The sequence below is a fragment of the Delphinapterus leucas genome, chromosome 14 (genome assembly GCF_059928025.1).
Source record: "Delphinapterus leucas isolate spDelLeu-1000000601 "Yukka" chromosome 14, BTC_Dleu_Yukka2, whole genome shotgun sequence".
NCBI classification, from domain to species: domain Eukaryota; kingdom Metazoa; phylum Chordata; class Mammalia; order Artiodactyla; family Monodontidae; genus Delphinapterus; species Delphinapterus leucas.
In genome coordinates, this window is record NC_143142.1 from 7,550,776 (window position 1) to 7,575,231 (window position 24,456).

General features: G+C 50.8%; 2 protein-coding genes across 5 annotated transcripts in view; one reads left to right on the forward strand and one right to left on the reverse strand.

Annotated features, from left to right (window-relative positions):
* The first annotated feature begins 155 nt into the window (after positions 1 to 155).
* Positions 156 to 2,120, forward strand: IL31 (interleukin 31). Its single transcript, XM_089895379.1, has 3 exons — positions 156 to 171; positions 333 to 478; positions 1,821 to 2,120. The coding sequence occupies exons 1-3, from the start codon at positions 156 to 158 to the stop codon at positions 2,118 to 2,120; spliced, it is 462 nt and encodes a 153-aa protein (XP_089751505.1).
* Positions 2,121 to 17,321: 15,201 nt separating this feature from the next.
* MLXIP (MLX interacting protein) overlaps positions 17,322 to 24,456 on the reverse strand; it is a 58,787-nt gene continuing 51,652 nt past the window's right edge. For 3 of the 4 annotated variants that reach the window (XM_022597854.2, XM_022597853.2, XM_022597852.2), the window contains exons 15-17: positions 24,297 to 24,420; positions 22,654 to 22,783; positions 17,322 to 22,066 (exon numbers count right to left, since the gene is read on the reverse strand). In XM_022597854.2, the coding sequence (XP_022453562.1) occupies positions 21,945 to 22,066; positions 22,654 to 22,783; positions 24,297 to 24,420 (376 nt within the window). In that variant the 3' untranslated portion in view covers positions 17,322 to 21,944. The remainder of the gene's footprint in view (positions 22,067 to 22,653; positions 22,784 to 24,296; positions 24,421 to 24,456) is intronic. The other variant, XR_016387469.1, reaches the window with a different exon arrangement.

Genomic DNA, 24,456 nt, shown 5'->3' on the forward strand with positions numbered 1-24,456 from the left:
TGAAAGTGTTTTCTGGGAAAAAGCTGAGTAATGATTTTGCCATGGGTGGGACAGTGATCTTCCTCGCCATTGGCCCTTTATATAGCTCCTGAAGACCACGGCGAGCACATCTGGCTCCAGGAGCTGTTGCTGAAGCAGCCTCGCTCTCTCCCGCCATGGTCTCCCACGCAGGTACCACAGGGTGCCGCGGCCGCGGTCTCACCAGACAGAGAGGAAGACTGGAGGGGCTTAGCCACTGCTCGACAACGGCTTGAACGGTTGAAGCCAGTGGGGGCGGGGGGGGGCTGGGGTGTGTGGCCTCTGCTCCTCCCGGCATCACCCCCTTTCTCCAGGATCTGCCAGGTTTGCCCTGTTCCTGCTGTGCCATTCGGGAGCCTTGCTGTCCTCCCATACGGCACCCTATGTGCTAGGACCAGATAAACAACAAGCTATAATCAAGGAATTACGGTCCTCGTTTGAGAAACTCTTGAATGACTACGTAAGTGCCCTCGAGATTTCTTTTCTAAGCCATTTCTTTAAAATGCCTTCCATTGCCCCCAGAAGAAGCCTACTCTTTTCAGACCAGAAGCTAGGGCTGTGGATACACCAGGAAGGATTGGGAACAACTAGACAGGCTAGGATGGCATTTGTATGAGGGTGTGAGGTCAGAGGCAGAGATTAGCCCGGACAGCCCGGACAGCCCCACACGCAACAATTTCTCACGCACTGCGGCTTTAGTAGGCTGTTCATCCCTAACATATTCAGTCTGCAGTAATAGTAGATGATTTTCCCTCCCGTAGCACATCCCTAGAGATGGGCCATCTCCCCCACCTATTCAGCAGCCCCCCAAGGAGCGGCCAACGCCAGCCTAAGCTGAAAACGATAGCCCACGAATGCAGGATGTTAAAATGCTTGTGTGGGTCACAAAGAGTGTCTCTTACAGCAGATCAGGGCCGTTCACAAATTAGGCGTCTATGTGCGTGCTACTTTATTTAATTAGGACACAGTCGGCTTCTAGCAGAGGCTCTGCTGAGCCTGACCCACGGTTAGGAAAGTATGAGGCTGAATACATATAAATGCTCTTTCAGTTTCTCAGGGTCGTGGTCAAGACAGAAGCTCTCAGGCCGCTTTGACTAGACAAACAGATAACAACATGTGGAAACGTTTCGTGAAACTGGCCTCGCTCTTCCCTTCCATTCTGGCATTTAAAGCTTAGCCTTGGCTTCTACAGACACAAAGGTGGAGGTTGTTAGCTCAGGTGACCGGGCAGCTCAGGCTGATGAGGTGCTTCTAGTCCTTAGGAAGAGGGATGGGAGAGGGCGTGTTCTGGAGTCCATAGGGCGTTTGGATAAACTCTCCCTGGCATCTTGGAGGCCTTTCCAGAGAAGCATGAATTCCACCTCTGTGAGTGGGGGTTATAATGACTTTAACACAGAGTCACAAAGAGCAACGAGCAGCATGGAAACCCAGGTGCTTTCCTCTTCCCCACCTCTCTGAGACTGCACACAGGCTGTGCAGTCCTTGGCCAGATGGGGCAGAGGAGGTGGGTGGGGCAGCGGTTATGAGCACAGGCTTCGGAATTGCTGCCTCATGTGGGTTGGAGTCCTGCTGTGCCACCTGATCTTGCACCAGCTTCACAAACCAACCGAGCTTCAATTTCTTCTGGGGATGGGGAGAGTGACGGTCACAGCCTCGCAGGGTTGTAGCCCCGACTAGATGAGCTGGTGAGGGGAAAGCACTGCCCAGGCCCTTCACAGAGGAGGCATTCAGGCCTTAGTTGTCGGGATTTCTGGCTGTTTTGCAAAACTAATGCTCACCCACTTTCCCTCCTCCTTACACAGCAGCAGGAAGAGAGCGGAGTGCCGGAATCCAGCCAGTACCAGACGCCGTGTTTCGCTCTGAACCCCCAACTGCCATACAGCATCGACAGCTCAGCCACCTTGCCTTATTGCAGAGCGATCAAACCATTTTTCGATAACAAAGCTCAAGTTGTTGCCGTCATAGACCATCTCAGTAAACTCGAATTTCGACATGAACCAGAAACAAAAGTTTCTGTGCCTACAGATAGCTTTAAATGTAAAAGCTTCATCGTGACTATTTTAAAAAAGTTTTCAGAGTGCCTGATCTGTTTAAATCATTGAACACTGGAGCCCAGTAGGTCATTTAAAGCCATCTGGTTGAACCTGGTCCTTTTGGAATGGCAGAAATGCGTGAAGCCTTAAAAAAAAAAAAAAAAAAAAAAGAGTGACAGCTAAGTGTGAGAATTCTGCTATGAGTTATTAAGTAAATTATTCTAATTATAATCTCAATGAAGCCTCAAAATTGCAAGTCCTGGGAGGACTGAGATATAAATGTATGAGCTACCTTGAGAAAGATTTCAAGTTATGTCATTGTTATTTATAGAATGTTTTTCGTCTGAAGACTTAAATCTTATTATACTCTTGGGATGGCAGGAGGTGGCAGCTATGTTAATTTATTGATATTTATCATATTGAGATTGTTAATGCTCCTTGGAGGAGCCCTTGGAAACTATTTAATAAATGATATTGAATTTTTCTCACACTCTGTTTTGCATTTTGTGTGTGGGTGAAAACTGGTGACTGGGAATCCAGGCAGGTAGTGTTCGGCTGAGGGGGCTTGGGACGTGTTGTAGAAACAGCCACTCTCTGTCACTGCTATTTCTCCTCATTGGACAGGCTTAGTGCAAAGAATATTAATTCTAGCAGCAATAACCTTTCACTGGGCATTTTCTTGCCAGGGCTTGTAAGTTCCACTCTTGTCCTCTTTTTATAGGTGGGGAAACCGAGGCAAGAAGTCATTTCTGTCACTTGTCCAAGGCCACATGGCTGTTAAGTGGCGGCACCCAGATTCAAGCCTACTCTTCACCACTCTGCCAAACTCTGTCCCTCCCTGGGCAGCAACTAGGTCTTTGAGGCACTTAATACCATGCCTGGCACAGAGCAATCATTCATGTGTCTGGTACTGCCTGGTACCCCACTGGATTTCCGGTGTCTCTGCTCCTGCAAAGGTCTGTTCCATCATTTCACCAGTAACTTCATAGCCAGGGCCAAGGATTGAATCATTTGAAGAGATGAGTCCACGGCTGTTAACGGTTCTGAGAGATCATCTGGACCAACGGTTCTCCAAGTGTCCTCTCTGGGTCAACAGCATCACCTGGCAACACGTTAGAAATGCAAATCCTTGGGCCCCACCTCAGACCTACTGCATCCGACACTTTGGGGGTGCAGCCGGCAACCTGTGCTTGAACGAAACCGCCAGGTGATTCACATGCGTGCTCCAGCCTGAGAACCACTGATCCTGAGTTGACCAGCACCTTCATCTTCACCTTAACTGGGAGGAAACTGAAGCCCAGAGAGACAGTATGATTTGCCCAAGTTCTTGTGTGAGGGGCACGAGGTTAGGACTCCGAGATATGCAGTCCAGCCTTGGTTTCTTCTCATTCTTACTTTTGTGGGCGTTTCTGTTTTCTTTTTCTTTTTCGGCCACGCCACACAGCTTGCAGGATCTTAGTACACTGACCAAAGACTGGACTCGGGCCACGGCAGTGAAAGCACCGAGTCCTAACTACCGGACCACCAGGGAAGCCCCTCTTGTGGGCATTTCTACTCCAGACCCACACCAGGCTTGTAAAGCCCCCGAATGTCCCAGCCCCCAATGACAATGTTTTGGTCAATCCTTCCACAAACACCCACTGTGGTTGGCTGGACATCTATCGTTCTTTTTGACTGTCCTATATTGGAACACCTTTACTATTATTAGAAAAATTATCCAAAAGAGGGAAATAAGGCAGAAAGATGAGCATATGTCCTCCCAAAGAATAAAACTAACATCTACTACTCTGTAGTGATATAAATAAATAAATAGAGGAAAAGGAAAAAATGCTCCTTACAGAATTCTAGTTAATAAACATAGAAATGAGGAAAATCACCATGAAGCACCACAGCAGTAATTGCTGCAGACAAGACCCACAGATGAAAGCCGAAATTAATGGGGGAAATGGAGGAGAAACAGGAAATTTGCATAGCCTCCCAATATTTACTAATTATTGTGGTGGTTTTACCTTGTGTCCACGAATTCTTTGATATGCCCCCTCCAGGAGGTGCAGCTGGACACCACTCCCCTTGACAGTAGGCTGGACGGTGGCTTGCTTCTAAAGCACAGAGTAGGGAAGCAAAAGACAGCAACTCAGTGGCGGAGACACGGCTGACACCTCCCTGAGCAAGGGGGCAAGGTCAACACCACCTGTAGTGACATAAACACCTCCAGTCAGGGTGTCGGGTGCTCCCGATAAATCATGATGGGAAGCGCACCCCCTCACCTCTGTGGGATTCTTCCCCCAAATCCACAAGCCCAGCGTCCTCCTGAGAAAATATCAGACACACCCAAATTGTGGGATAATCTGCAGAAACCCTGACCAGTCCTCTTCAAAAGGGTCAGGGTCAGGAAAATTGAGGAAGACTGAGAAATTATCACAGAGTGGAGACCAAGGGGACATGATCATTGGATGCAATCTTGGAGGGGATCTGAAAAAGATATTAGTGAAAAAACTGGTGGAAAAACCCAAATTAAGCCTGTACTAGTGTTAATTTCTTAGTTTTGATAGATGTGGCTGGGTTATGTAAGACTTCACATTTAGGAGAAACTGGAGAAGGGTGTATGGGAACTCTGTAGTATCTATAACTTTGCTGTATTTCTAAATTTATTTCAAAATAAAACATTTTTTAAAAAAAATCCAGGGGACTTCCCTGGTGGCGCAGTGGTTAAGAATCCGCCTGCCAATGAAGTGGACGAGGGTTCAATCCCTGGTCCGGGAAGATCCCACACGCCACGGAGCAACTAAGCCCGTGGGCCACAACTACTGAGCCTGTGCTCTAGAGCCTGCGAGCCACAACTACTGAGCCTGCGCACTCTAGGGCCCAAGTGCCACAACTACTGAGCCTGCGTGCTGCAACTACTGAAGACCTCGCGCCTAGAGCCCGTGCTCCACAACAAGAGAAGCCACTGCAATCAGAAGCCCACACACCGCAACGAAGAGTGGCCCCCGCTCGCCGCAACTAGAGAAAGCCTGCGTGCAGCAATGAAGACTCAATGCAGCCAAAAATTTAAAAATTAAAAAAAAAATCAAGTGCCGCTGACTCACAGAGAAGAGGAAAACAAGTAATCAAGGGTCACAGAGAAGAAAACACTAATATGATGATAGGACTTACTTTTTTCAGGGGGAACTTTTTGAGACTGAGCTCAAACTTTAGAGCTAAAACTTGCTCAATTTATAAAGGAAGAGTCAGGAACATAAAGCTGTAAGAAAAACACTTTTAAGCAAGGTCATATTCTTATTCTGGAGATTTAAAACATGAGAGGAAAAAAAAAAAAAAACGAGAGGAAAAATCAAAATGAAATAGACAAGGCAATGGATAACGAGAGAGAGAAGAGAGGAGGAGGAGAGGGGAGAGGAGAAAGAAATGCTTCAATGTGAAAACAAGAAATCAAACAGCCCGTAAATGTGAAACTCAGCTGAACCTCACTGAGTAACCGAGAAAGGCAAATAAACAGAAGGCTCTCTTTCCCGCCTATCCAATCAGCAGAGGTTTTACAAGAGCTCGGGCTTGATGATGAGGCTGTGAAAGGCCTACTCACCCACTTCTGGAAACAGGTGCCCGTCTTATAAAAGGATGCTATCCCTCACTGGGGAACCCTCCCCGGGTATTCTCTGCTCACGGAATTTCCCAAGGAGATGATCGTAACTGGGACAGGATATACACACTGACGTGTTCATAACAGCATTAATGAGAAAACAAACAAGGAAACAAGAGTGGAAGCAACCTGTGTTAGTCGAGGCCATCCGAGGCGCAGATCCGGAGACGGGATTCGCCGCGAAGAAAGGTTGATCCGTGGACAAGCCCGTAAGGGGAAGTGGGGGAGGAAGAGGCAGGCCTGGCCTGCGCTGAAGAGAAGAGAGAAGGCAGGAGGGCAGGAAGCGGCATCTCACCCTGAGGTGCTTTGCTGAGAGAGATCAGCAAGGCCGTCAGGAAATCCTCCAAGTCACTTGTCAGAGGGACCTCGTGCCTCCCAGGAGTGAGGCAGCCTCAGTGTCCCTGCCGCCCTGTCACTGGCTGGGAGGGGCCTGTGGGGGACAAAGGCCCTGCGTGATGGGCCGCTGGGCTTCAGAGCACAGCAGCTGGGACCCCCAGTCCACTAGCTTCTCAAAGTAGGAGATCTGAGAGGCACATTTTCACGGCTGCCATGTGACCCAAGTGACTAAAAATAAGGAAATGGCAAAAAACCAAAAAACAAAAAAAACCCTATTGTATCTCTATAAGATGGTATTATGTGGCTATTCAAAATCATTTCCTCAAAGAGTACTTAATGGTATGGTAAAATGCTCCAAATGTGATGTTTATAGAAGCAGGATACAAAACTGTATCTATCATCATTCTCATTGAGTTTAAAAATGTGTGTATATACCTATACAGTATAGGGACAGAAAGCAAGGCTGGAAAAAAGTTATCTTTGGGGATGAGGATAATTTTCTTTATATTTTTATGGACTTTCCAAATTTTCTAAAATTAATATGTATTATTTTAGAAATCAGTAAAATAAACACACTTTAAATTTTGAAATAAATAGCTGTCAGAGAAGAGAGGATGAAAAATGGAGAGCTCTGAAGGGTTTTACACATATGGGTAAAGGCTGTCCCAAGGCTGTTCACCACAGTAGTGGGCTTGTAAAGTTTGTCATTTCTTCTCACTGATCTCTGAAATTAGAGTTCCCTGTTCACAGCTCTTCATCTGCTCTTCAGACTCCCAGCTGAAGGGCACAACCGAAGCAGAGCATCAGGGCGGATTATTCCTTGCATAGTATAACCGGTTTTTCAGTGTAGCCAATATTACTTTTCTCAGCCCTTCTACGGACTCTCCAAAACTATAGTATTTTATAATGAGAAGGAATATTCAAAACAATACTTCTGAGGCTCTGTGACATCCCAACTCTATTAATTTACTTATTCAAGGGCCCTGGAAACATTCTTCCCCCAGCAGCGTTGGTGTAAAAGCAGACATTCTTGGGTTCCAGTTTCTGGTCCTCTATTTAGGACCAGACGTAACTTTACATAAACTACTTCATCTCTCTAAAGTATGCAGTTTAGCTGCGTGTGTGTCTGTATGTAAGCATATTCACAGGGTTGTGCAACCGTCACCACAATCTATTTCCAGAACATTTTCATCACCCCCAGAAGAAACCTTGTACCCTGTAGCAGTCACTTCCCATTCTCCCTTCAGCCCCTGGTGGCCACTAACCTACTTTCTGTCCATGGATTTGCTTATTCTGGACACTTCACAGAAATGGAATAATACAATACGTGACCTTTTTAGTCTGGCTTCTTTTACTGAGCATGTTTTCAAGACTCATCCATGTGGTAGCCTGTGTCGGTACTTTATCCATTTTTATGGCTGAATAATATTCCACTTCATGGATATGCCACCTTTGGTTTATCCATTCATCACTTCAAGGGCACGTGGGTTGTTTCTGCATTTGACTATTGTGAATAGTGCTGCTATGAATATTTGCACACAGCTATTTCTTTGGAACATGTGCTTAGGAATGGAATTGCTGAGCCACATAGTAACTCTGGAGTTAACTTCTGGAGGAACTACCAAACTCCCCCACAGAGCCCACACCATTTTAACATTCCAGCCAGCCTTGTGCAAGGATTCCAATATCGCCCGCCACATCCTTCACAACACTTCTTATTCTCCATTTGCTTTGTCTTGTTTTGTTTTTATTATCACCAGCTTGGAAGGTGTGAAGAGGCATCTCACAGTGTCCTTTTTTTTTTTGCCGTATGCGGGCCTCTCACTGTTGTGGCCTCTCCCGTTGCGGAGCACAGGCTCCAGACGCACAGGCTCAGCGGCCATGGCTCACGGGCCCAGCCACTCCGCAGCATGTGGGATCCTCCTGGACCGGGTCACGAACCCGCGTCCCCTGCACCGGCAGGCAGACTCTCAACCACTGTGCCACCAGGGAAGCTCTCACAGTGTTCTTTTTTTTATTTTTTAATTTAAAAAAATTTTTAATTTTTTTGTAATAGGCAATGATAAAAACTATCATTTATTGACTGCCTAGTGTTTTACACACATTATCACACTCAATCCTTGGAACAATTTTAGTATTGTCATCAACATTTTATACATGAGAAAATCATGATTCAGAGATTTAAGTAGTTCTTTAGCTGGTGGTGTTACTCCCTAAGCTTAAGAAGCAGCTAAGCTGAGATCAGAACCGAGGTTTCTCCCACTACAGAAACCAGAGAGCTGAAACGTTTTGCTCTATTGCCGAAAAAGCTTCTGAGGCCCTTTGTCAGCGGTTCATGGGAGGCTCTGCTATTTCTCTCTCTCTTTTTTTTTTAATATTTATTTATTTGGTTGCTCTGGGTCTTAGTTGCGGCAGGTGAGCTCCTTAGTTGCGGCAGGCGGGCTCCTTAGTTGCAGCACGTGGGCTCCTTAGTTGGGGCATTCGAACTTTTAGTCGCAGCATGCGTGTGGGATCTAGTTCCCTGACCAGGGATTGAAACTGGGCCCCCTGCATTGGAAGCTTGGAGTCTTAACCACTGCGCCACCACAGAAGGCCCGGAGGCTCTGCTTTAGAAGGACAGATCCAACTAGCATCCCACAGTGACTTGTGCCCTCTGTATTCAAGTTCACTCCATTTTCACCTCTCAACTCTATTTAGGAGAAGATTTTCTTTTCTCCCAAAACCACCACTTTTTTTCCCCAAAATACCTATAGAAACAGACCCACAGACATAGAAAACAAACTTATAGTTACCAAAGGGGAAGGGGAGGGAAGGATAAATTAGGAGTTTGGGATTAAAATATACACACTGCTATATATAAAATAGTTAACCAACAAGAACCTATTGTATAGCACAGGGGACTATACTCAATATCTTGTAATAACCTATAAGGGAAGAGAATCTAAAAAAGAATAGATACATATATATGTATATGTGTATAACTGAATCACTTTGCTGTACACCTGAAACTAACACATCATAAATCAACTATATTTCAATGAAAATTTCTTTAAAAACCCACAAAATATATATATTAACACATTCATATGAAGTGATCCTCATGATTATTTCCACATCTTGTATCTCAACTTTCCACCTCTGCCCCTCCACTTCTGAGGGATGCTACAGGCACGTGCTTGCTAGTTGTGGTTCTCCACGTCATCTCCAAATGGAGATAAGGTCAAGGACTCCTATCATTTGAAAAAGACTTTGATTGATTCTGACACTTCTCTCTGATCTCCCCAACTTGAGAATCATTGTTTTATCACTCATGTGTCTCTGTAAAGGGCTGTCTTTCCTCATTTTTAAAGTTTTTTAAAAAATAAATTTATTTATTTATGGCTGTGTTGGGTCTTCGTTGCTGCGCTCAGGCTTTCTCTAGTTGTGGCGAGCATGGGCTACTCTTCGTTGCAGTGCGCGGGCTTCTCATTGTGGTGGCTCCTCTTGTTGCAGAGCACGGGTTCTAGGTGCACGGGCTTCGGTAGTTGTGGCACACGGGCTCAGTTGCTCCGCGGCATGTGGGATCTTCCCGGACCAGGGCTTGAACCCATGTCCCCTGCATTGGCAGGCAGGTTTTTAACCACTGTGCCACCAGGGAAGCCCTCACAGTGGTTTTTAATATGCATCTCCGTAATGACTGACTAATGATGTTGAGCATCTTTTCTTGTGATTATTGGCCACTCGTATATTTTCTTTGGATAAAGATCCATTCAAGTCCTTTGTTTATTTTTAAATTGTCTTGTCTGTTTGAGTTGTAAGTTTTTTTTATATGTTCTGAGTACCAGCCCCTTGTCTTATATATGATTTGCAAAGGTTTTTTCCCATTCTGTGGGTTGTCTTTTCACTTTCTTGATAGTGTCCTTTGACACACAAACATTTTTATTTTTGATGAAGTGTACTCTATTTTTCCTTTGGTTGCTTGTGCTTTTGATGTCATGTCTAAGAAACTGTTGCCCAGTCCAAGGTCATGAAGATTTAGACCGGTTTTCTTCTAAGACCCAACATCATTTACTGAAAAGATTATTCTCTCCCCACAAGTCTTGGCATCCCTCTCAAAAATCATTTGATAATAGATTTATAGGTGTATTTCTAGACTCTCGATAGACAAGAATTCCATTGATCTACATGTCTGTTTTAATGCCAGTATCACACTGTCTTGATCACTGCAGCTTGGTAGTAAGTTTCTGAATTGGGAAGTGTGAGCCCTCCAACTTTGTACTTCTTTTTCAAGATCGTTTTGGCTATTCTGGGTCCCTTGCATTTCCTTATGAATTTTAGGATCAACTTCTTCATTTCTGCAAAAAAAAATATATAGTTGTAATTCTGATAGGGATTGCACTGCACCTTGTAGGTCACTTTGGGGAGTATTACCATCTTGGCAATACTGTCTTCCAATCCATGAACACCGGATGTCTTTCCATTTATTTAGGTCTTCTTTAAATTTTTGTCAACATTAAAAAAAAAATTGAGGTGAAATTTACATGAGATTAACCATCTTAAAGTGTACAATTCAGTGGCATTTCGTACACTCACAATGTCACGTGACCACCATGTATATTAAGTCCCAAGAACACTGTCATCCTCCCAAACGGAGACCCCGTACCCATTAAGTATGCTCCTGCTCTCCCTCCCCCGACCACATCCAATCTGCTTTCTGTCTCTATGGATTTGCCCGTTCTGGATATTTCACTTATATGGGCTCATACAGTGTGCGGCCTGTTGTGTCTGGCTCCTTTCACGGAGCACCATGTTTTTGAGGTTTATCCACGTAGTAGCCTGTGTCAGTACTTCATTCCTTTTCATGGATGAATAATAGTCAACAATGCTTTACAATTTTCAGTGTAAAAGTCTTAGACTTCCCCGATTAAATTTATTCCTAGGTACTTTCTTCTCTCTGATGCTACTGTACATGGACTTGTCTCTTCATTTTCGGGTTGTTCATTGCTAGTGTCCAGAAACGCAGCTGATTTTTGTATATTGACCTTGTGTCCTAGGATCTTGCTGAACTCATTTACTAGCTCTTATGTGTATGTGTGTGTGCGTGTGTGTGTATCCTTTAGGGTTTTCTATGTAAAGCATCGTGTCATCTGCACAGAGAGAGAGTTTTACTGCTTTTTTCCAGTCAGAATGCCTTGAGTTTCTATGTCTTGTCAATCTGCCCTGACTAGACCCTCTGGGACAGTGTTGTCCAGTCCTAGTGAGAGCAGGCATCCTTGTCTGCTTCCTCTCTTAGATGGAAAGTATTCAGTCTTTCACCATTAAATATGTTCACTGTGGGGTTTTCGTAGATGCCTTTATCAGGTTGAGGAACTGCCCTTCTACTGCCAGTCTGTTGAGTGCTCTTATCATAGAGGGTAAGCCTTCGTTTTCTCCAGTGTAAAAAGAGGATAATTATCCCCACCATATGGGGTCTTTTGAGGATAACAACAGGTTATGTAAAGATGTCTAGCCTGGGGGCTGGCACGTGTCGGCTGTTACCATTTGCAGGAGGCGCTATAGTCAGACTCACCTGGGCCTGCAGCTCAGCTTCGCACTCACTCCGTGATGATGCCCTTGGGCAAGTTCTGTGACTCTCTCAGCCTCAACTTCCTTATCTCTACAGTGGGGATAATCACAGTACCTATTTCATAGGGCTGTTGCATCATCCCTGGCAGGTAGCAGTAGATATGACTTAGATCATAAGCTCAGGACACCAAAGCTTTGTGCTCGGGTAGATGACTGATAAAACGAGATGTGGTTCCTACCTTAGGAAGAGGTGATGTTATGAAAGCAGTACTGACATTTACAGCACCAAGCAAAAAAAGGTAGCATGTGATGTAAGTGACAGAAATGGAGCACTGGTGGTAGTTCAGAGTCCAAAGTGGGGCGGACCAGGCCAGGGCAGGCTACGGAGAGGAGGAAGCATCGGGACTTCCGGGGGGCGGGGGGAGTGCTCGCAAAGGAACAGAGGGAAGAAGTGCGGGGTGTGACTGCACAACCACAGGGAGTTCGTTTCGCCTGGAACCTGGAAGGGGAGACAGTGTCAGTGCTGAGCTGAAGGCCAGGCTAAGGGCGGGGCTTTGTTCTAAAAGAGCAGTAAGTTCTCAAGGGCTGGGAGGGGGCAGATTTTTTGACAAAAGGATGGGTGTGGTGGGAAGCTCCATGCTATTTCCTGAACTTTTCAGGCCAGAGCTGGGAAGTTTCACTGGGGAGTAGCTCAACTCTGACCCGTACCAGCTGGGCCCGGGGCGAGGCCCGGGACCACAGTCAGCGACGTTCTAGAGAAAGAATTCACAGCACAAGATCTGACAAATGAAAAGGGGGCGGGTAGGACGCTGTGGGGAAGGAGAACTAGAATGCGTCCAGTGTCCTACAAAGGAGGATGGTCTTATATGACATCACTTATATGTGGAATCTACAATATGGCACAAAGGACCCATCTACAACACAGAAACAGACTCATAGAGGACAGACTTGTGGTTGCCAAGGGGGAAGGGGGGAGGGAGAGGGATGGACTGGGAGCTTGGGGTTGGTAGATGCAAACTATTACATTTAGAATGGAGAAACAACAAGGTCCTAATGCATAGCACAGGGAACTCTATTCAATATCCTGTAATAAACCATAATGAAAAGAATTTGAAAAAAAATGTCTACATGTGTATAACTGAGTCACTCGGCTGTACCCCAGAGATTGGCATGACATTGTAAATCAACTACACGTCAATAAAAAAGAAAGGGAGGATGGTCTTAGCAATGCCTTAATAAAAACGGGGAACTTTGGAAGAGGGGACGGGGGAGAAGGTGGGAAGGAAGGAAGAGTAAGAGGAGCTGACACTGGAGATGCTGATTATAAAACAAGTGCCCTGAACCCCTACAGTGACCCAGTGGGGCAGGCGGAATTACCGTGGGGATTTTTTTCTTTTTGGCCACGCCTCGAGGCAAGTGGGATCCTAGCTCCCCAGCCAGGGGTCGAACCCACGCCCCCTGCAGCGGAAGCACAGAGCCTTAACCACTGGACCGCCAGGGAAGTCCCCAGGCGTAATTATTGTCCACATCTTACAGATTTTCGGGCCCAGAAATGTTGTCACAGAGCTAAAGGGTGAGGAGTATGGATTTTTCTCTAAATGCGGCAGGAAGCCTCTGGACCATTAAGCAGGAGGAGGACGGTGTGTGGTAGGTGTCTTTAAAAGGATCGCTCTAGCTCTGGGGGGAATTGATGACAGAGGGCAGCGAGAGGAGGAACCTGGGAATGCACGCTGTCCGGACGGGTGGTGGCAGTGGGGGTGGGGAGAAACGGCTGGGTTTGAGCTGGTTTGCGGGGCCACTGACAGGACCTCCTGGTAGATCAGAGGTGGGAAGCAAGGGAAAAGGAAGAAAGAGGGTGCCATGTGAATCCCCGGCCTGAGTGACTGGGCAGATGGCAACGCCACGTAGGGAGATGTGGAGTATGTGGGAATGAACGCGTTCTAGGCCAGGGAGGGTGAAAGCTAAAGGAAGGCTGGTTATGAGGAGAGAGACTTGAGACGCTTCTGGGGGGAGAGGAAGGAGTCAACCGGAAAAAGAGAAAAGTGCACGGGACGGAAGAGGCCACAGACAAGCAAAAGCCCCAGTGGAGAGGGAGGGAAGGTTCCATGCGAAGGCAGGTGTTGCGTCTGGTCAACGTTTCTTCCCATGAGACGTGCTCTTCCCTGCGGGTCTTGCCCCCTCTGCATGGCTGACTCTTGTCCTGCTGGGTCCTGGCTCGGGGGCCACCTTCCAGGGGCCTCTCACTGACCCCCTCCCCGACCCCCCAGCAGTCTCCCTGCAGCTCCTCTACGGCACCCCGTGCTTCTCACACCCCTTCGTACCAAGACAGACTTTTGTCGTGTCTCCAATAAACTCACCGTGTGTCCCCTGAGCTGAGTACAAATTCATCCTTCAGCACACGTGTCTTGATCAAAGTCTGGAGGAAAGAGAGAAAGCTGGGGGAACTTGTGGCAGGTGTTGTGGCAGGGCATGGAACTGGAGGATCCTTTGTCTATGGGGGGTGGGGAGGGTGCTCAGTTATGCTGGGGACTCAGGAGACACCGACAGGTTGGAATCTGGGCTGCGGGACAGATAAGGGGACAGGTGGGAAGGCCCCATCCCCGCCACAAACCTGTAATGGTACCAACCAGCCCTGTTCAGTCACATCCCCCAGGAGCGACAGTCAGTCAGAGTAGATCAAGAGGTTAGACTGTTTGCTGTACAAACCCATATAAGGCATGAAAGTAGACGCTTAGAAAGCTTCTCCCCTTCTCTAAACAATAAGGGTTTTCTAGCTAATGATTCAGTGAAACAGAAAAGCTGATCAATCGGAACTCCCTACGCCCCAGGTTTCTCATCAACTGTGACTTGGTAGTTTTTCACAAAGCCTTTGGGAGTTTTCAAACGACCAACGTTGCAGGCGTAGATGCAATTCTGGAAACAAAAGCACATTTACTATTAACAGATGAAATCCATATGGTGTCTGGGATTTGCTTCAAAATGATGGCGGTGGGGGTGGCCCTGAGTCGGTCATCGTTACAGTGGATGATGGGTGGGTAGGGGTTCACTGTACTGGAGCTCTACTTCTGGGTGTGCTGGAGATTTTCTGAAGTAAAAGGTAAGACACGCCCTGAGTGTAATCCCAGCAGCCTACACAAGGCTAAATTCAGAGCTTGACATACAAAACAGAGCTACCAAAGAAGGTAGACTGTGTTCTATAGAATCAAGTCCACATCCAAGATGATACGCTCTCAAATGCCATTTGGAGACTATTCTAATCATATCTACAACCTGAATTACTGAAGTTGATGTTTTATATTAAGTATGTAATCGTAGGAGCCAACCTTAAACCCTGCAGGACACCCACTTGAGCTTGAGCTCTGCACCTGCTGCTTGCCTGCACCCCCCCACCCGCCCCGTCTCGTCAGGCTCCCCACACCCTCCGTCTGTCTGACATGGAGGTACTGAAGGGGCCGCTGGGCTGGTGGAAGGGCCTGGGGCTGAGGGCCACTGGGCAGGTGCCCTGAGCACCTGCTGTGCTGGTTCTGAGCTGGGCACAGCAGTGGCCGTGGGCATCTTGTTCTGATGGGCCTCAGAACCTGGCGGGGAAGATAAATGATAATGACAAACATGACCAGCATCCGGAGGAAATACAGCTGCTCTGAGGTCTGACTTGGTGTGTGCACGTGTGTGCGTGTACGTGGGCGAGCGTGCATGCACCTGTGTGTTGGTGGGAGGAACGTTAGGGCTGCTTTCTGAAGAACTGACATTTAAGGATTAAAATGGGAAGAAAGAATAGGAGCTATTCAGGAAAAGGGGTGGAGACGGGCAAAGGCTTGCGCAGAGGAAAGAGGCCTTGGGAAAACCTGAAGAGTGAAACAAAACAAAGCATGGAATGTTCAAGGAACTGAAAAGAGCAAAAATGAGCTTGGAAAGGCAAGTAGGGGCAGGATGGGCTCAACGGAGCGGGGTGGACTGACCTTTATCTGGAAACCCTTGAAGGGTTGCGTGGAGTCAGTGCTGTGGCCGGACTAGGACTTCCTCAAGCTCCCACTGACTATAAGGTCGAGGCTACAAGACAGAGAAGGGATGGACGACACCATCGTGTGAACTTGAGAAACGATGGCAACTCGGACTTGGGTGATGATGACTGTGGGGCTGGAGAAAAGTGGATGATGTGTTTGGAAGACATTTGGAGGACAAACTCGACAGGACTTGCTGCTGGAGGAGGGGAAGGGGAGGGGAAGGACGTCACGGATAATCCTCCAGATTCGGTGGAGAGGCCCGTTACAGGATAAAAAATGAACCTTTAGCCTTCTGGCTCTGACCCATGCAGGCTCGCCACCTTGGAAACGACTTTGATTTCTTCCTCTATAAAATGGGAATAACCGCACCACCCACTCGAGAACTGTCCAGAGTGGGGCATGTGGCCCAGTGCCCAACACTGAGGCAGGGAAGCTCCAGTGCCCTGGTCTGTCCCTCTAGACACTCTGCTCCTCCCTCCCCACTTCCAAACCCTCCCTTCTTCTCCTAATTACACCCCAACTATCTTTAAAATCCCATACCTAACATGAGGCTGGGCTCAAAAAGTTAGAAGGACCAGGCTTCCCTGGTGGCGCAGTGGTTGAGAGTCCGCCTGCCGATGCAGAGGACATGGGTTCGTGGCCCGGTCCGGGAGGATCCCACATGCCGCGGAGCGGCTGGGCCCGTGAGCCATGGCCGCTGAGCCTGCACGTCCGGAGCCCGTGCTCCGCAATGGGAGAGGCCACAACAGTGAGAGGCCCGCGTACCGCAAAAAAAAAAAAAAAAAAAAAAAAAGTTAGAAGAACCAACTGGACACCCACTGATGAGGTCAATGGAAACCGAGTTCCTTCTAGCCTCAAGGAGTCCATGAGCCACTCACCTCTCTCAGGGTCCCTGGTTCTCACGGCCCCAAATCTGGTTTTGTGTCATGAAGACTTTTTTCCTCGGGGGAGGCGTGGGGGGTTGATCAAACAAGGGCCTGCATATGAACCCACTGCATCTTAGGAGATATGGATCCGGGCAGTTGTTCAGTGAAACAAGCCAGCAGCTCTGTAGAGGGGCCGGCAGCCTGAAAGGGGACAGCACGGCTCATCTTACAGTCACCCTGCCCAGCCCCAAGGAGCTGGGGGCACAGGAAGATGGTAGGGCTAAAAGAAAGGCTTTTAGATTAAACAGAGATCATCAACATCTCACCACAACAAAGGGACATCTCTGCTGGTCAACTTCCCAGCATTTTCAGTCTACAGTGTCGGGTCAACAGTCAGCAGCCCCCCCCCCCCCAACTCTGTGCTGAGGCCAGTGCGGCCACGCTGGTGATAACCTGTGCTTTCTGGGCACCGGATGCTCGTGACTTCATGTGACCCTCGTGCCCACCCTGTAAAGAGGGCAGGGAAGCTGCTGCTTGCCCGAGTTCCACACAAGGAAACGGGTAGTTTTGTACAAGTACCCCTGGACTCTGTCCACCTGGGAAACGCCTGGAGCACCTGGCCCTGGTGAGTTCACGGGCAGAATCTGTCCTGTCGGGCCTTTCGGCGGAGGCCTCTCTTTAGGACTGCAGTCTTCTAGCGCCACCTCCGGAGCCCCACTGCCTCGGGCCCGTCTCCTCACTCCCAGCCCCTCGGCTCCAGGCTGCACCCACTTCCCCCAAGGCTAGCACGAGCGAGTCAGGTGTGAGCATCACTCAGCTCTGGTCTCAGTAACATCTCTTCCACTGCTCAACAGGGTAGCAAAGACCACGCAGCACAGGCTTTTCAGAAAAATACGGCTTTTTATTGTCTTGGACGCAAATGTAGTTTTTGAACTGCACTGTAGTGTTGAATACAGCTGGTGGAGACTCGCTTTCCAACAGTGGAGCATAAAGGGCCGTCCCTGGATGGCGCAGGCCTGAGGGAGCCTCCGATCCACAAAACTCTTCCTGGGTTTTGTTTTTCTGCCCACAAGGGGTGACTGTCTCCTACCGGAGGCCTGACACAGTCACCAGAGCTCACAACAGAAAAAAATGAACCATTTATACAATGAACTGAAACCCAAAAAAGGAAAAGAACGTGCTGTTTCAGCTGTGGCGTTACAAAACAAGCAAAACAAGCCGTGTGAACAGATTCAGTTAAAGCAGCAGCAGGGCACCTCGGGCTGAGGCCGCGGTCCAGCTCCCTCGCAAGAAACACGACCTGGGCTTCGTGTCTCCCTGGTTGAGCCCTTCCTACCTTTTAACTGCGGGATGTAAACTCTACGGAAATGCATCAGACTTCAGTTTCTCCCAACCCTCTCCACAACCTCAACTCTTGACAGTGGCGCATCTCCATTCAGAAACCCAGGAGAGAATTATTCAAATTAGTGACGCCCAGGGTTGACTCTGGAACCAAAAGTTGGACTGGGAGATGGAGCTGAATTTTGCTACATAATTATAAAAGAATTTCACAAAAATAAAATTCCATTAAGTAAACACCCACAAACACACACGCAGGGCAAGCGCACACGTGCGCGCACACACACACACGCGCACACGCATAGTGAAAGCCAACATTCAACAGGAAAAGTTCCCTTTTCTTTATCAAAGGCTTATTTTCACAAGCCTCGACAGGAAACAGCCCTGTGTGGTGAGCTGGGAAAGCCAAGGCGTCAGAAGGAAAAGAAAACAGGGCAGGTGATCTGTGTGGAGGCACCCGGGGGGTCCTGAGGCTTCTCTCTGCTCCTGGAGCCCCTCCGATCCCCACACCTGCCTGCTGAGCGGGTCAAGGATACGCGACCACTGAAATGTACGTGTTGAAGGTCCAAGCTCCTCCACCCTCCACCCTCGCTGTCCTGTCCTGTCATTGGGTTCAGACATGGTGACAATCCTCTTTCATGTACGAGGCACCAGGGGCATGGAGCCAAAGACCCCCGCCCACTGCTGCCCTTGAGCCCACACTGGGGCGCCCCAGCTCCCTTCCTTAGCAGGCCTGCCACCAAGGAAGCCAAGCTGCTCTGACACGCAGTGTTCCAAGCCTGCCCCCCTGCAGCCCAGATGAGATAAAACAACCGTAGTGGGGCAGGTTAGCCAGCGCGGGGCTGGGTCCACACTGAGCAAGTGTGCAGGCCGCGGGCAGACAGGCCCCCTGGACAGCCCCAGCTCCACCCTGATGAGCCCTCGTTCAGCTGGACAGTGAGAATGTGTGATTTTGAAAACAACGACGAGCCTGCCGCTCGGACTCACTCATCCAGGTGGAGAGCCGGCTGTACAGGGAGGCGAGGCCCAGGCTGAGAGGAGGCCACCGCACCCCTTCACCTGGGGAGGGACAAGGGGTTTGGCCCCCACCCTGGGATGCCATGTCCCCTAAGAATCGAAGTTTCTCTTTCTATCGGCCAGAGCAATAACAAGCTGGAGGGCTGAGCGCTATCTAGAAAGGGAGGCGGGACCAGGTCACAAGGACAGAGTAGAGGGAGCTGAGTGCACGAGGTCACCCGCAGCGCCCTGCCAGTCCCTCCCCAACGAGACCTGGTGCTCACATCGACACTGACTCCTGACGCCGGGGCTGCTTCTTCCCTTGTGCCCTGAAAACCCCAGCCAGGTTGGGGGCCTGGTGGGAGAGGGGTGACAGCAGGATGTCACCCACCTGAGACCGAGGGAGGGATGGGCCAGCCAACTGCGGAAAGCCCCACTCTCCCTGCATCTCCCACACGGTGTCAAACAGCAACCAGCAGTGGGAAGGGAGGTGACGGCACAGAAAGATTTCACAGAAACACTTTCAGAGATTACGTGCCAGACGGGCTTTTTTTTTTTTCCTTTTCAGATTGATTTTCTTATTCTCCAAAGTGTCAGCATTTTTAAGTCTCTTTTACGGGAGGAGGGGCAGAAGGAGGGGTGAAAGTGAGTGTAAACAAACTACAGCATCCACTGGAGGCGGTCGGCAGGGTGGTCCCGGGGTCCCTGCATCCCGGCCTGGGACCCCAGGACAGAGGTCCGGGCTAGGCCCCCGTCTGGCCAGACTCATCAGGCAAGAATCCAAGACAAGAAAACTGCCGGGGCAAGAAACAAACGTGTCTGTAGTAAGAGATACGGCTCTGCAGCCCTACAGCCATGATGGTGAGCACCAAGAGAAACAGATGTAAGGAAATAGCTCAAAACAAAACATGCATCTAGTTAAACGTCTGCTGGGACACACACACACACACACACACACGCACGCGCGCGCGCGCGCACACACACACACACACCCTTCAATGCCTCATACAACCTAACAGCCTTAAATATTTAAAAAAACAGAATCATGAACATTACATCAGCCAAAGGGAGGGAGAGGTAGGCCAGAGAAGGAAGAGGCCAATTTTATATCCCATGGAGCTAAAAAAAAAAAAAAAAAGACTCCCAGCAAGGGGTGGGGAGAAAGCTAGTGATCTCAGAGAGGTCATGGCCGGGCCGAGCTCCGCGGCCACCACGCGGTTAACGAAGGCACAGGAACTGGGGCGAGGCCGAGGGCTGGACCCTCCACAAGCCCTCATGGCTGGACCCTCCACAAGCCCTCACGGCTGGAACGTCTCTGGCTTTCCTTTTTCCCTTTTGAGCCTCACGGAGTTCTTACCACGGTGCTCTTCCACTTTTGAGTGAGACCTCGTGTCCACTCGGGGGGGAAGGCTGAGTTCCTGTCCCTCCTCCCAGTGGAAATGAAGGGCTGGCCCAGCCTCATTGCGTGCTCGCGCCTCAGGAGAGCGATCGGAAGGCCTGTAAACACGGGTTCTGGGGAGGTGGAGGGGTGCCGCCGAGGCACCCTTGACGGGGCTGGAGCACGGACGAGGAAGCAGGTGATCGGTCGTGACCCGTGGCAGGGGCAGTGGCACAGCCAGCGGCAAAGAGAGGACCCCGCCTCCATCCTCCAACAGCCGAGGCTGAGGTGGGGCTGCCTGCCCCCCCGAGCACCTTCCACAGGCCTCCGGGATCCAGCAGGAGCCTCCGAAATGATCCAAGCTTCAGAGGGTGGCCCACAGCGGCCCCTCCTGGGGCCCCTGGGCTCCTGGTCTGCCCAGCACTTGCCCAGTCTCCGTCTCGGGTCGGGAAGACAGAGGTTGAACGGGAAGGCTGCTGGCCTCTGAACTTCACAGCAGGACGTGAAAAGCACATTCTTTCAATGAGGAGGTACCCCTGGCTGGGCTTCCTGAGTGTTAGAGAGCATCCTTCCATCTGGAGCTGCTCTTGCAGACACATTGAGAGGAGGACGGGCCCGGGACCGCCCCTCCTGCCGTGCCCTCCTCTGAACCCTTCCAAGTGCAATTCCCACATCCGGAAACAGCCTACTGCCCCCTCCACCTGGACCAAATCTGAATACAACTCTCTACAGTCTGGTCTGGAGGCGCCTAGGGACAGCTCCAAGGCAGCCACCTTGGAGCTTGGTGTCAACATTCAATTTCTGCCTCCAAACACGAGACAGACGCTGGGTGTGGTGGCGTCTTTGGTCCAGGAACTGTTATGACTTAGGGCTCCCAGCTGGACAATCCAGACAAGGTGACCAGGCCGATGGCAGCACTGTGGAGCCTGGTCTTTCAAACACTGCACCCGAAGGGCCAGCAGCATCCATCAAACACGGCCGCCCGCCCGGCTGTGGCTCGGAAGCAGGTGGAGAACGAGGAAGCAGGGCCCCAGCTGAGCCCCGCCACGCGATTCTCAGGCCGGTGTCACCACGGAGGCTGCAACGCCAAGTGGAACCAGATCAGGACAGATCGAAGTCCCGCCCGAGTGGCCCTCCAAGCCAGCAGCAGCTCCGCATCGCTTGTGCTTCCGTTCCTGTCTGCGGGCACGCGCACCCACCACTTTGCACACGTGTGTTGTGGGGTTTCCCCGGCAGCCGGCCCTGCGAAGCCTGAGCAGACGTCCAATCTATCTACAAGGTCAGAGTCGGGGCAGGAAGGAGGATGCCTTCCAACCGCCCCACGGGCGCCTGAGAGGTGACAGGAGGCAGCGTGTGTAAGTCTCCAGACAGGAGCCGGGAAGGACCCTCACGTTTCCTAACTTGGGGGAGCGGGTGATGCCCCCTCTTGCCCCATCTGCTCCCCGCACTGCCGCCGTGGCCCCGACATCCCACCAGCAGGACAGGACAGGACAGGGACGGGCAGCGTTCCCCTTTGTTCCCCTTCATCCGGGGTACCCCGAGGGAAGGGGAGGTCGGTGACAGAGGTCGCTGAGTCAGAGTTCACAGCAAGGGTTCCCTAAGCTGGGCTACTGCTGTGGGCAGGACCCGAACCTGCTTCAGACCTGAGCGCGGCATTCTGAGCGGCCTGGGCCGCAGTCGGAGGGAGGCCTGGAAGCTCCGCGTCAGGAGAGGTGAGGGGCGCGGGCTCCTCTCCACAGGCGGGAAGGGTCTCCACGGCTTCTCACGCGGCCACGCGCCCGCTAAGCACTGCTAAGACTCCCCAGATCTCTGGCCCATTCTGGTGACGGCCTCCGCCGCCTGCTCTGGCAGCTGGGACGGGTCCGTCAGGATGGACGTGGTGGTGCTCAGGTGCCGGAGGGTGTTCAGCACAGCTGCAAGACAGAGGGGGTAGCCTGCAGACACGGCCGGGGCGCCAGCTCCAAGCCCTCAGAGGACACAACACGCGGTTACGTGTGTACATCCCGCGTGGGGATTCTCAGGCCCCCAAAGCAGGAGAGGCACGGACACCAGGAGAGCCTCTTGCCTGAGGTCTGGACACTCACACCTCTGCCTTTAAGACTACTCCCCCAGTCCCATCTCCTACGCTGCGGGTGGGCGGGGAACGCTGACCTCTTCCTGCTTGTTCCCCTGTCTTAGCATCACATCTCTACAGCCTTTATACACGGCCACAGCTCTTTTCGTTATTACGAGAATTAAACACGAAAATGTATCTGAAAATCCCTGATACGTGGCCTGGTAAGTAGTAGGTGCTCACTAAATGCGAGCTAGATCTGATCAAAGGGGCACACGGAGGTGGCAGGAAGTTGAGGAGAGGCTCTGGGAGCCCTTGCCCCCTGCCCTGCAGGAGCGCCTCTGGCTCGGCCTCGCCTCCCTGCCCCAGCTGTCTGCGGGTCACCTGCAGCAGAGCCTGGGTTTTCGGCAGCCCCGCCCGCGTCCAAGCCCACACAGCCCCACTCACTCGGCCTGAGAACCGGCAGGGAGCAGTGCTCGTCTAGCCAGCACAGCGCCGTCCGGTGCAGCTCCTCCAGGCTGCTGCTGGACACCACACCCTTGAAGGACTCAAACAGCGGCTTGATGATGACACTGAACTGCACAGCACGCAGGTTAAAGAAAAGGGAAGCGAGCGTGGAGAGAACGAAGTCCAGTCACAGGCTTGCCCGTGACCAACTCCCCTCAGGACTGGCAAGTAACTGTGCATAGTTGTGACGGGGCGTGGGGGGTGGGGGAGAGGGGGAAGGAGGGAGAGAGAGAGAGAGAGAGAGAGAGAGAGAGAGAGAGAGGGAGGGAGACACAGAGAGAGAGAGGGAGGGAGAGACAGAGAGACAGAGGGAGACAGAAGCACAGAGAGAGGGAGAGAGAGAGACAGAGAGAGAGAGAGACAGAGAGAGAAGGAGAAACAGAGAGAGAGGGAGGGAGAGACAGAGAGAGAGGGAGAGACAGAGAGAGAGAGGGAGGGAGAGACAGAGAGAGACAGAGGGAGACAGAAGGACAGAGAGGGAGAGAGACAAACAGAGAGAGAAAGAGAGAGAGAGAGAGGGAGAAACAGAGAGAGAGGGAGAGACAGAGGCAGAGAGAGAGACAGAGAGAGAAGGAGAAACAGAGAGAGGGAGAGACAGAGAGAGAGAGGAGAGAGAGCGAGGGAGAAACAGAGAGAGGTCCCTAACTGTTCCTGAGCCCAGGTGGCGACCACAGTCACCACACTCAGCCTGATGCCAAGGAACCTGCCACTGACCACAGAGGTTCTGACTCATGCCAGCTCCACTCAAGGACCAGGACCAGAGCAAAGCTGGGGGACTGGAGCTGGTGTCTGTCGTCTCTTCCTTTAAAACCCGCCCTTTAGTGCACACAGACACCACCCGCCCTGTCAGAGCTGAGGCTGGAGCATCCGTCCTCCCACGTGACCCCCTCCACAGCCCGTCAGACCCCAGGCCCAGGCACGGCGACCGACCCCACCCCTGTGCACACTGTCCACTCAGAGGCACAGCGGTGGCTGGTTGGGGAGTGACAAGGGCAGAGCCTTCCCCCATAAGGGCCCTGCTGACATCTGGAAGGCCAAGTGCAGGGAGGCCTTGGCCCCAGAGACAGAGCCCGGCACTCAGGTATCCGTGCCTCATTACAGCAGTCAAGGCCCTGCGACACAAACGCAGAAAACAGCCTGGAGGGAACTGGCTTCAAATCCAAGCTCTGCCACTTAGTCGCTTTGTGAGCCCTGGTTTCGGGTGGCACCACACTCCCCGCCGCTGCCAGGACAGAGCTGGTGCCAGGACGTGTTAGACCAGATCCCACCTCCTTCCCACCTTATTGCTTCTGCCAGTGGCTCCAGCCTTGTCTTTACTTCTCAAGGACTCAGAGCGCAGAGCGGGCCTGTTCCAGGTCCCCAGGGAGCCCCAAGCCTGGGCGGGCACCAAGGACAGCCTGCTCCACACCGTGGGCCCAGCCAGGCCCCTCCCTCTCAAGACAGAAACTAGCATTACCTGTCTTGACAAACTCAATGACAACCATTTAGAGAGCATCTTTCTAAAGCAACTGAAGGGTCAGTGTCTGCGGTTTTAGTGCACTGCTTGGGGGGATGGGGGGTGAGCAAAGAAAACCCAAAGATACAATCCAGAACTTCCAATTCTGCAGAGTCCGGCTTTTCACATATTCGTCAAACATGTCTCGCATGTGATCAAACTGGCGCCGGGTGACGGGGACACCCGTGGCAGGGAGCAGCTGCTGGCAGGAGCTGAAACGACAGGAAGAGTCCAAGGAAGCTCAGCGT

Excerpts from the sequence above, each read along its gene's own strand:
- IL31 (XM_089895379.1), top strand. Across the intron at positions 479-1,820 it reads AGAAACTCTTGAATGACTAC|CAGCAGGAAGAGAGCGGAGT; the intron begins GTAAGTGCCCTC and ends CTCCTTACACAG.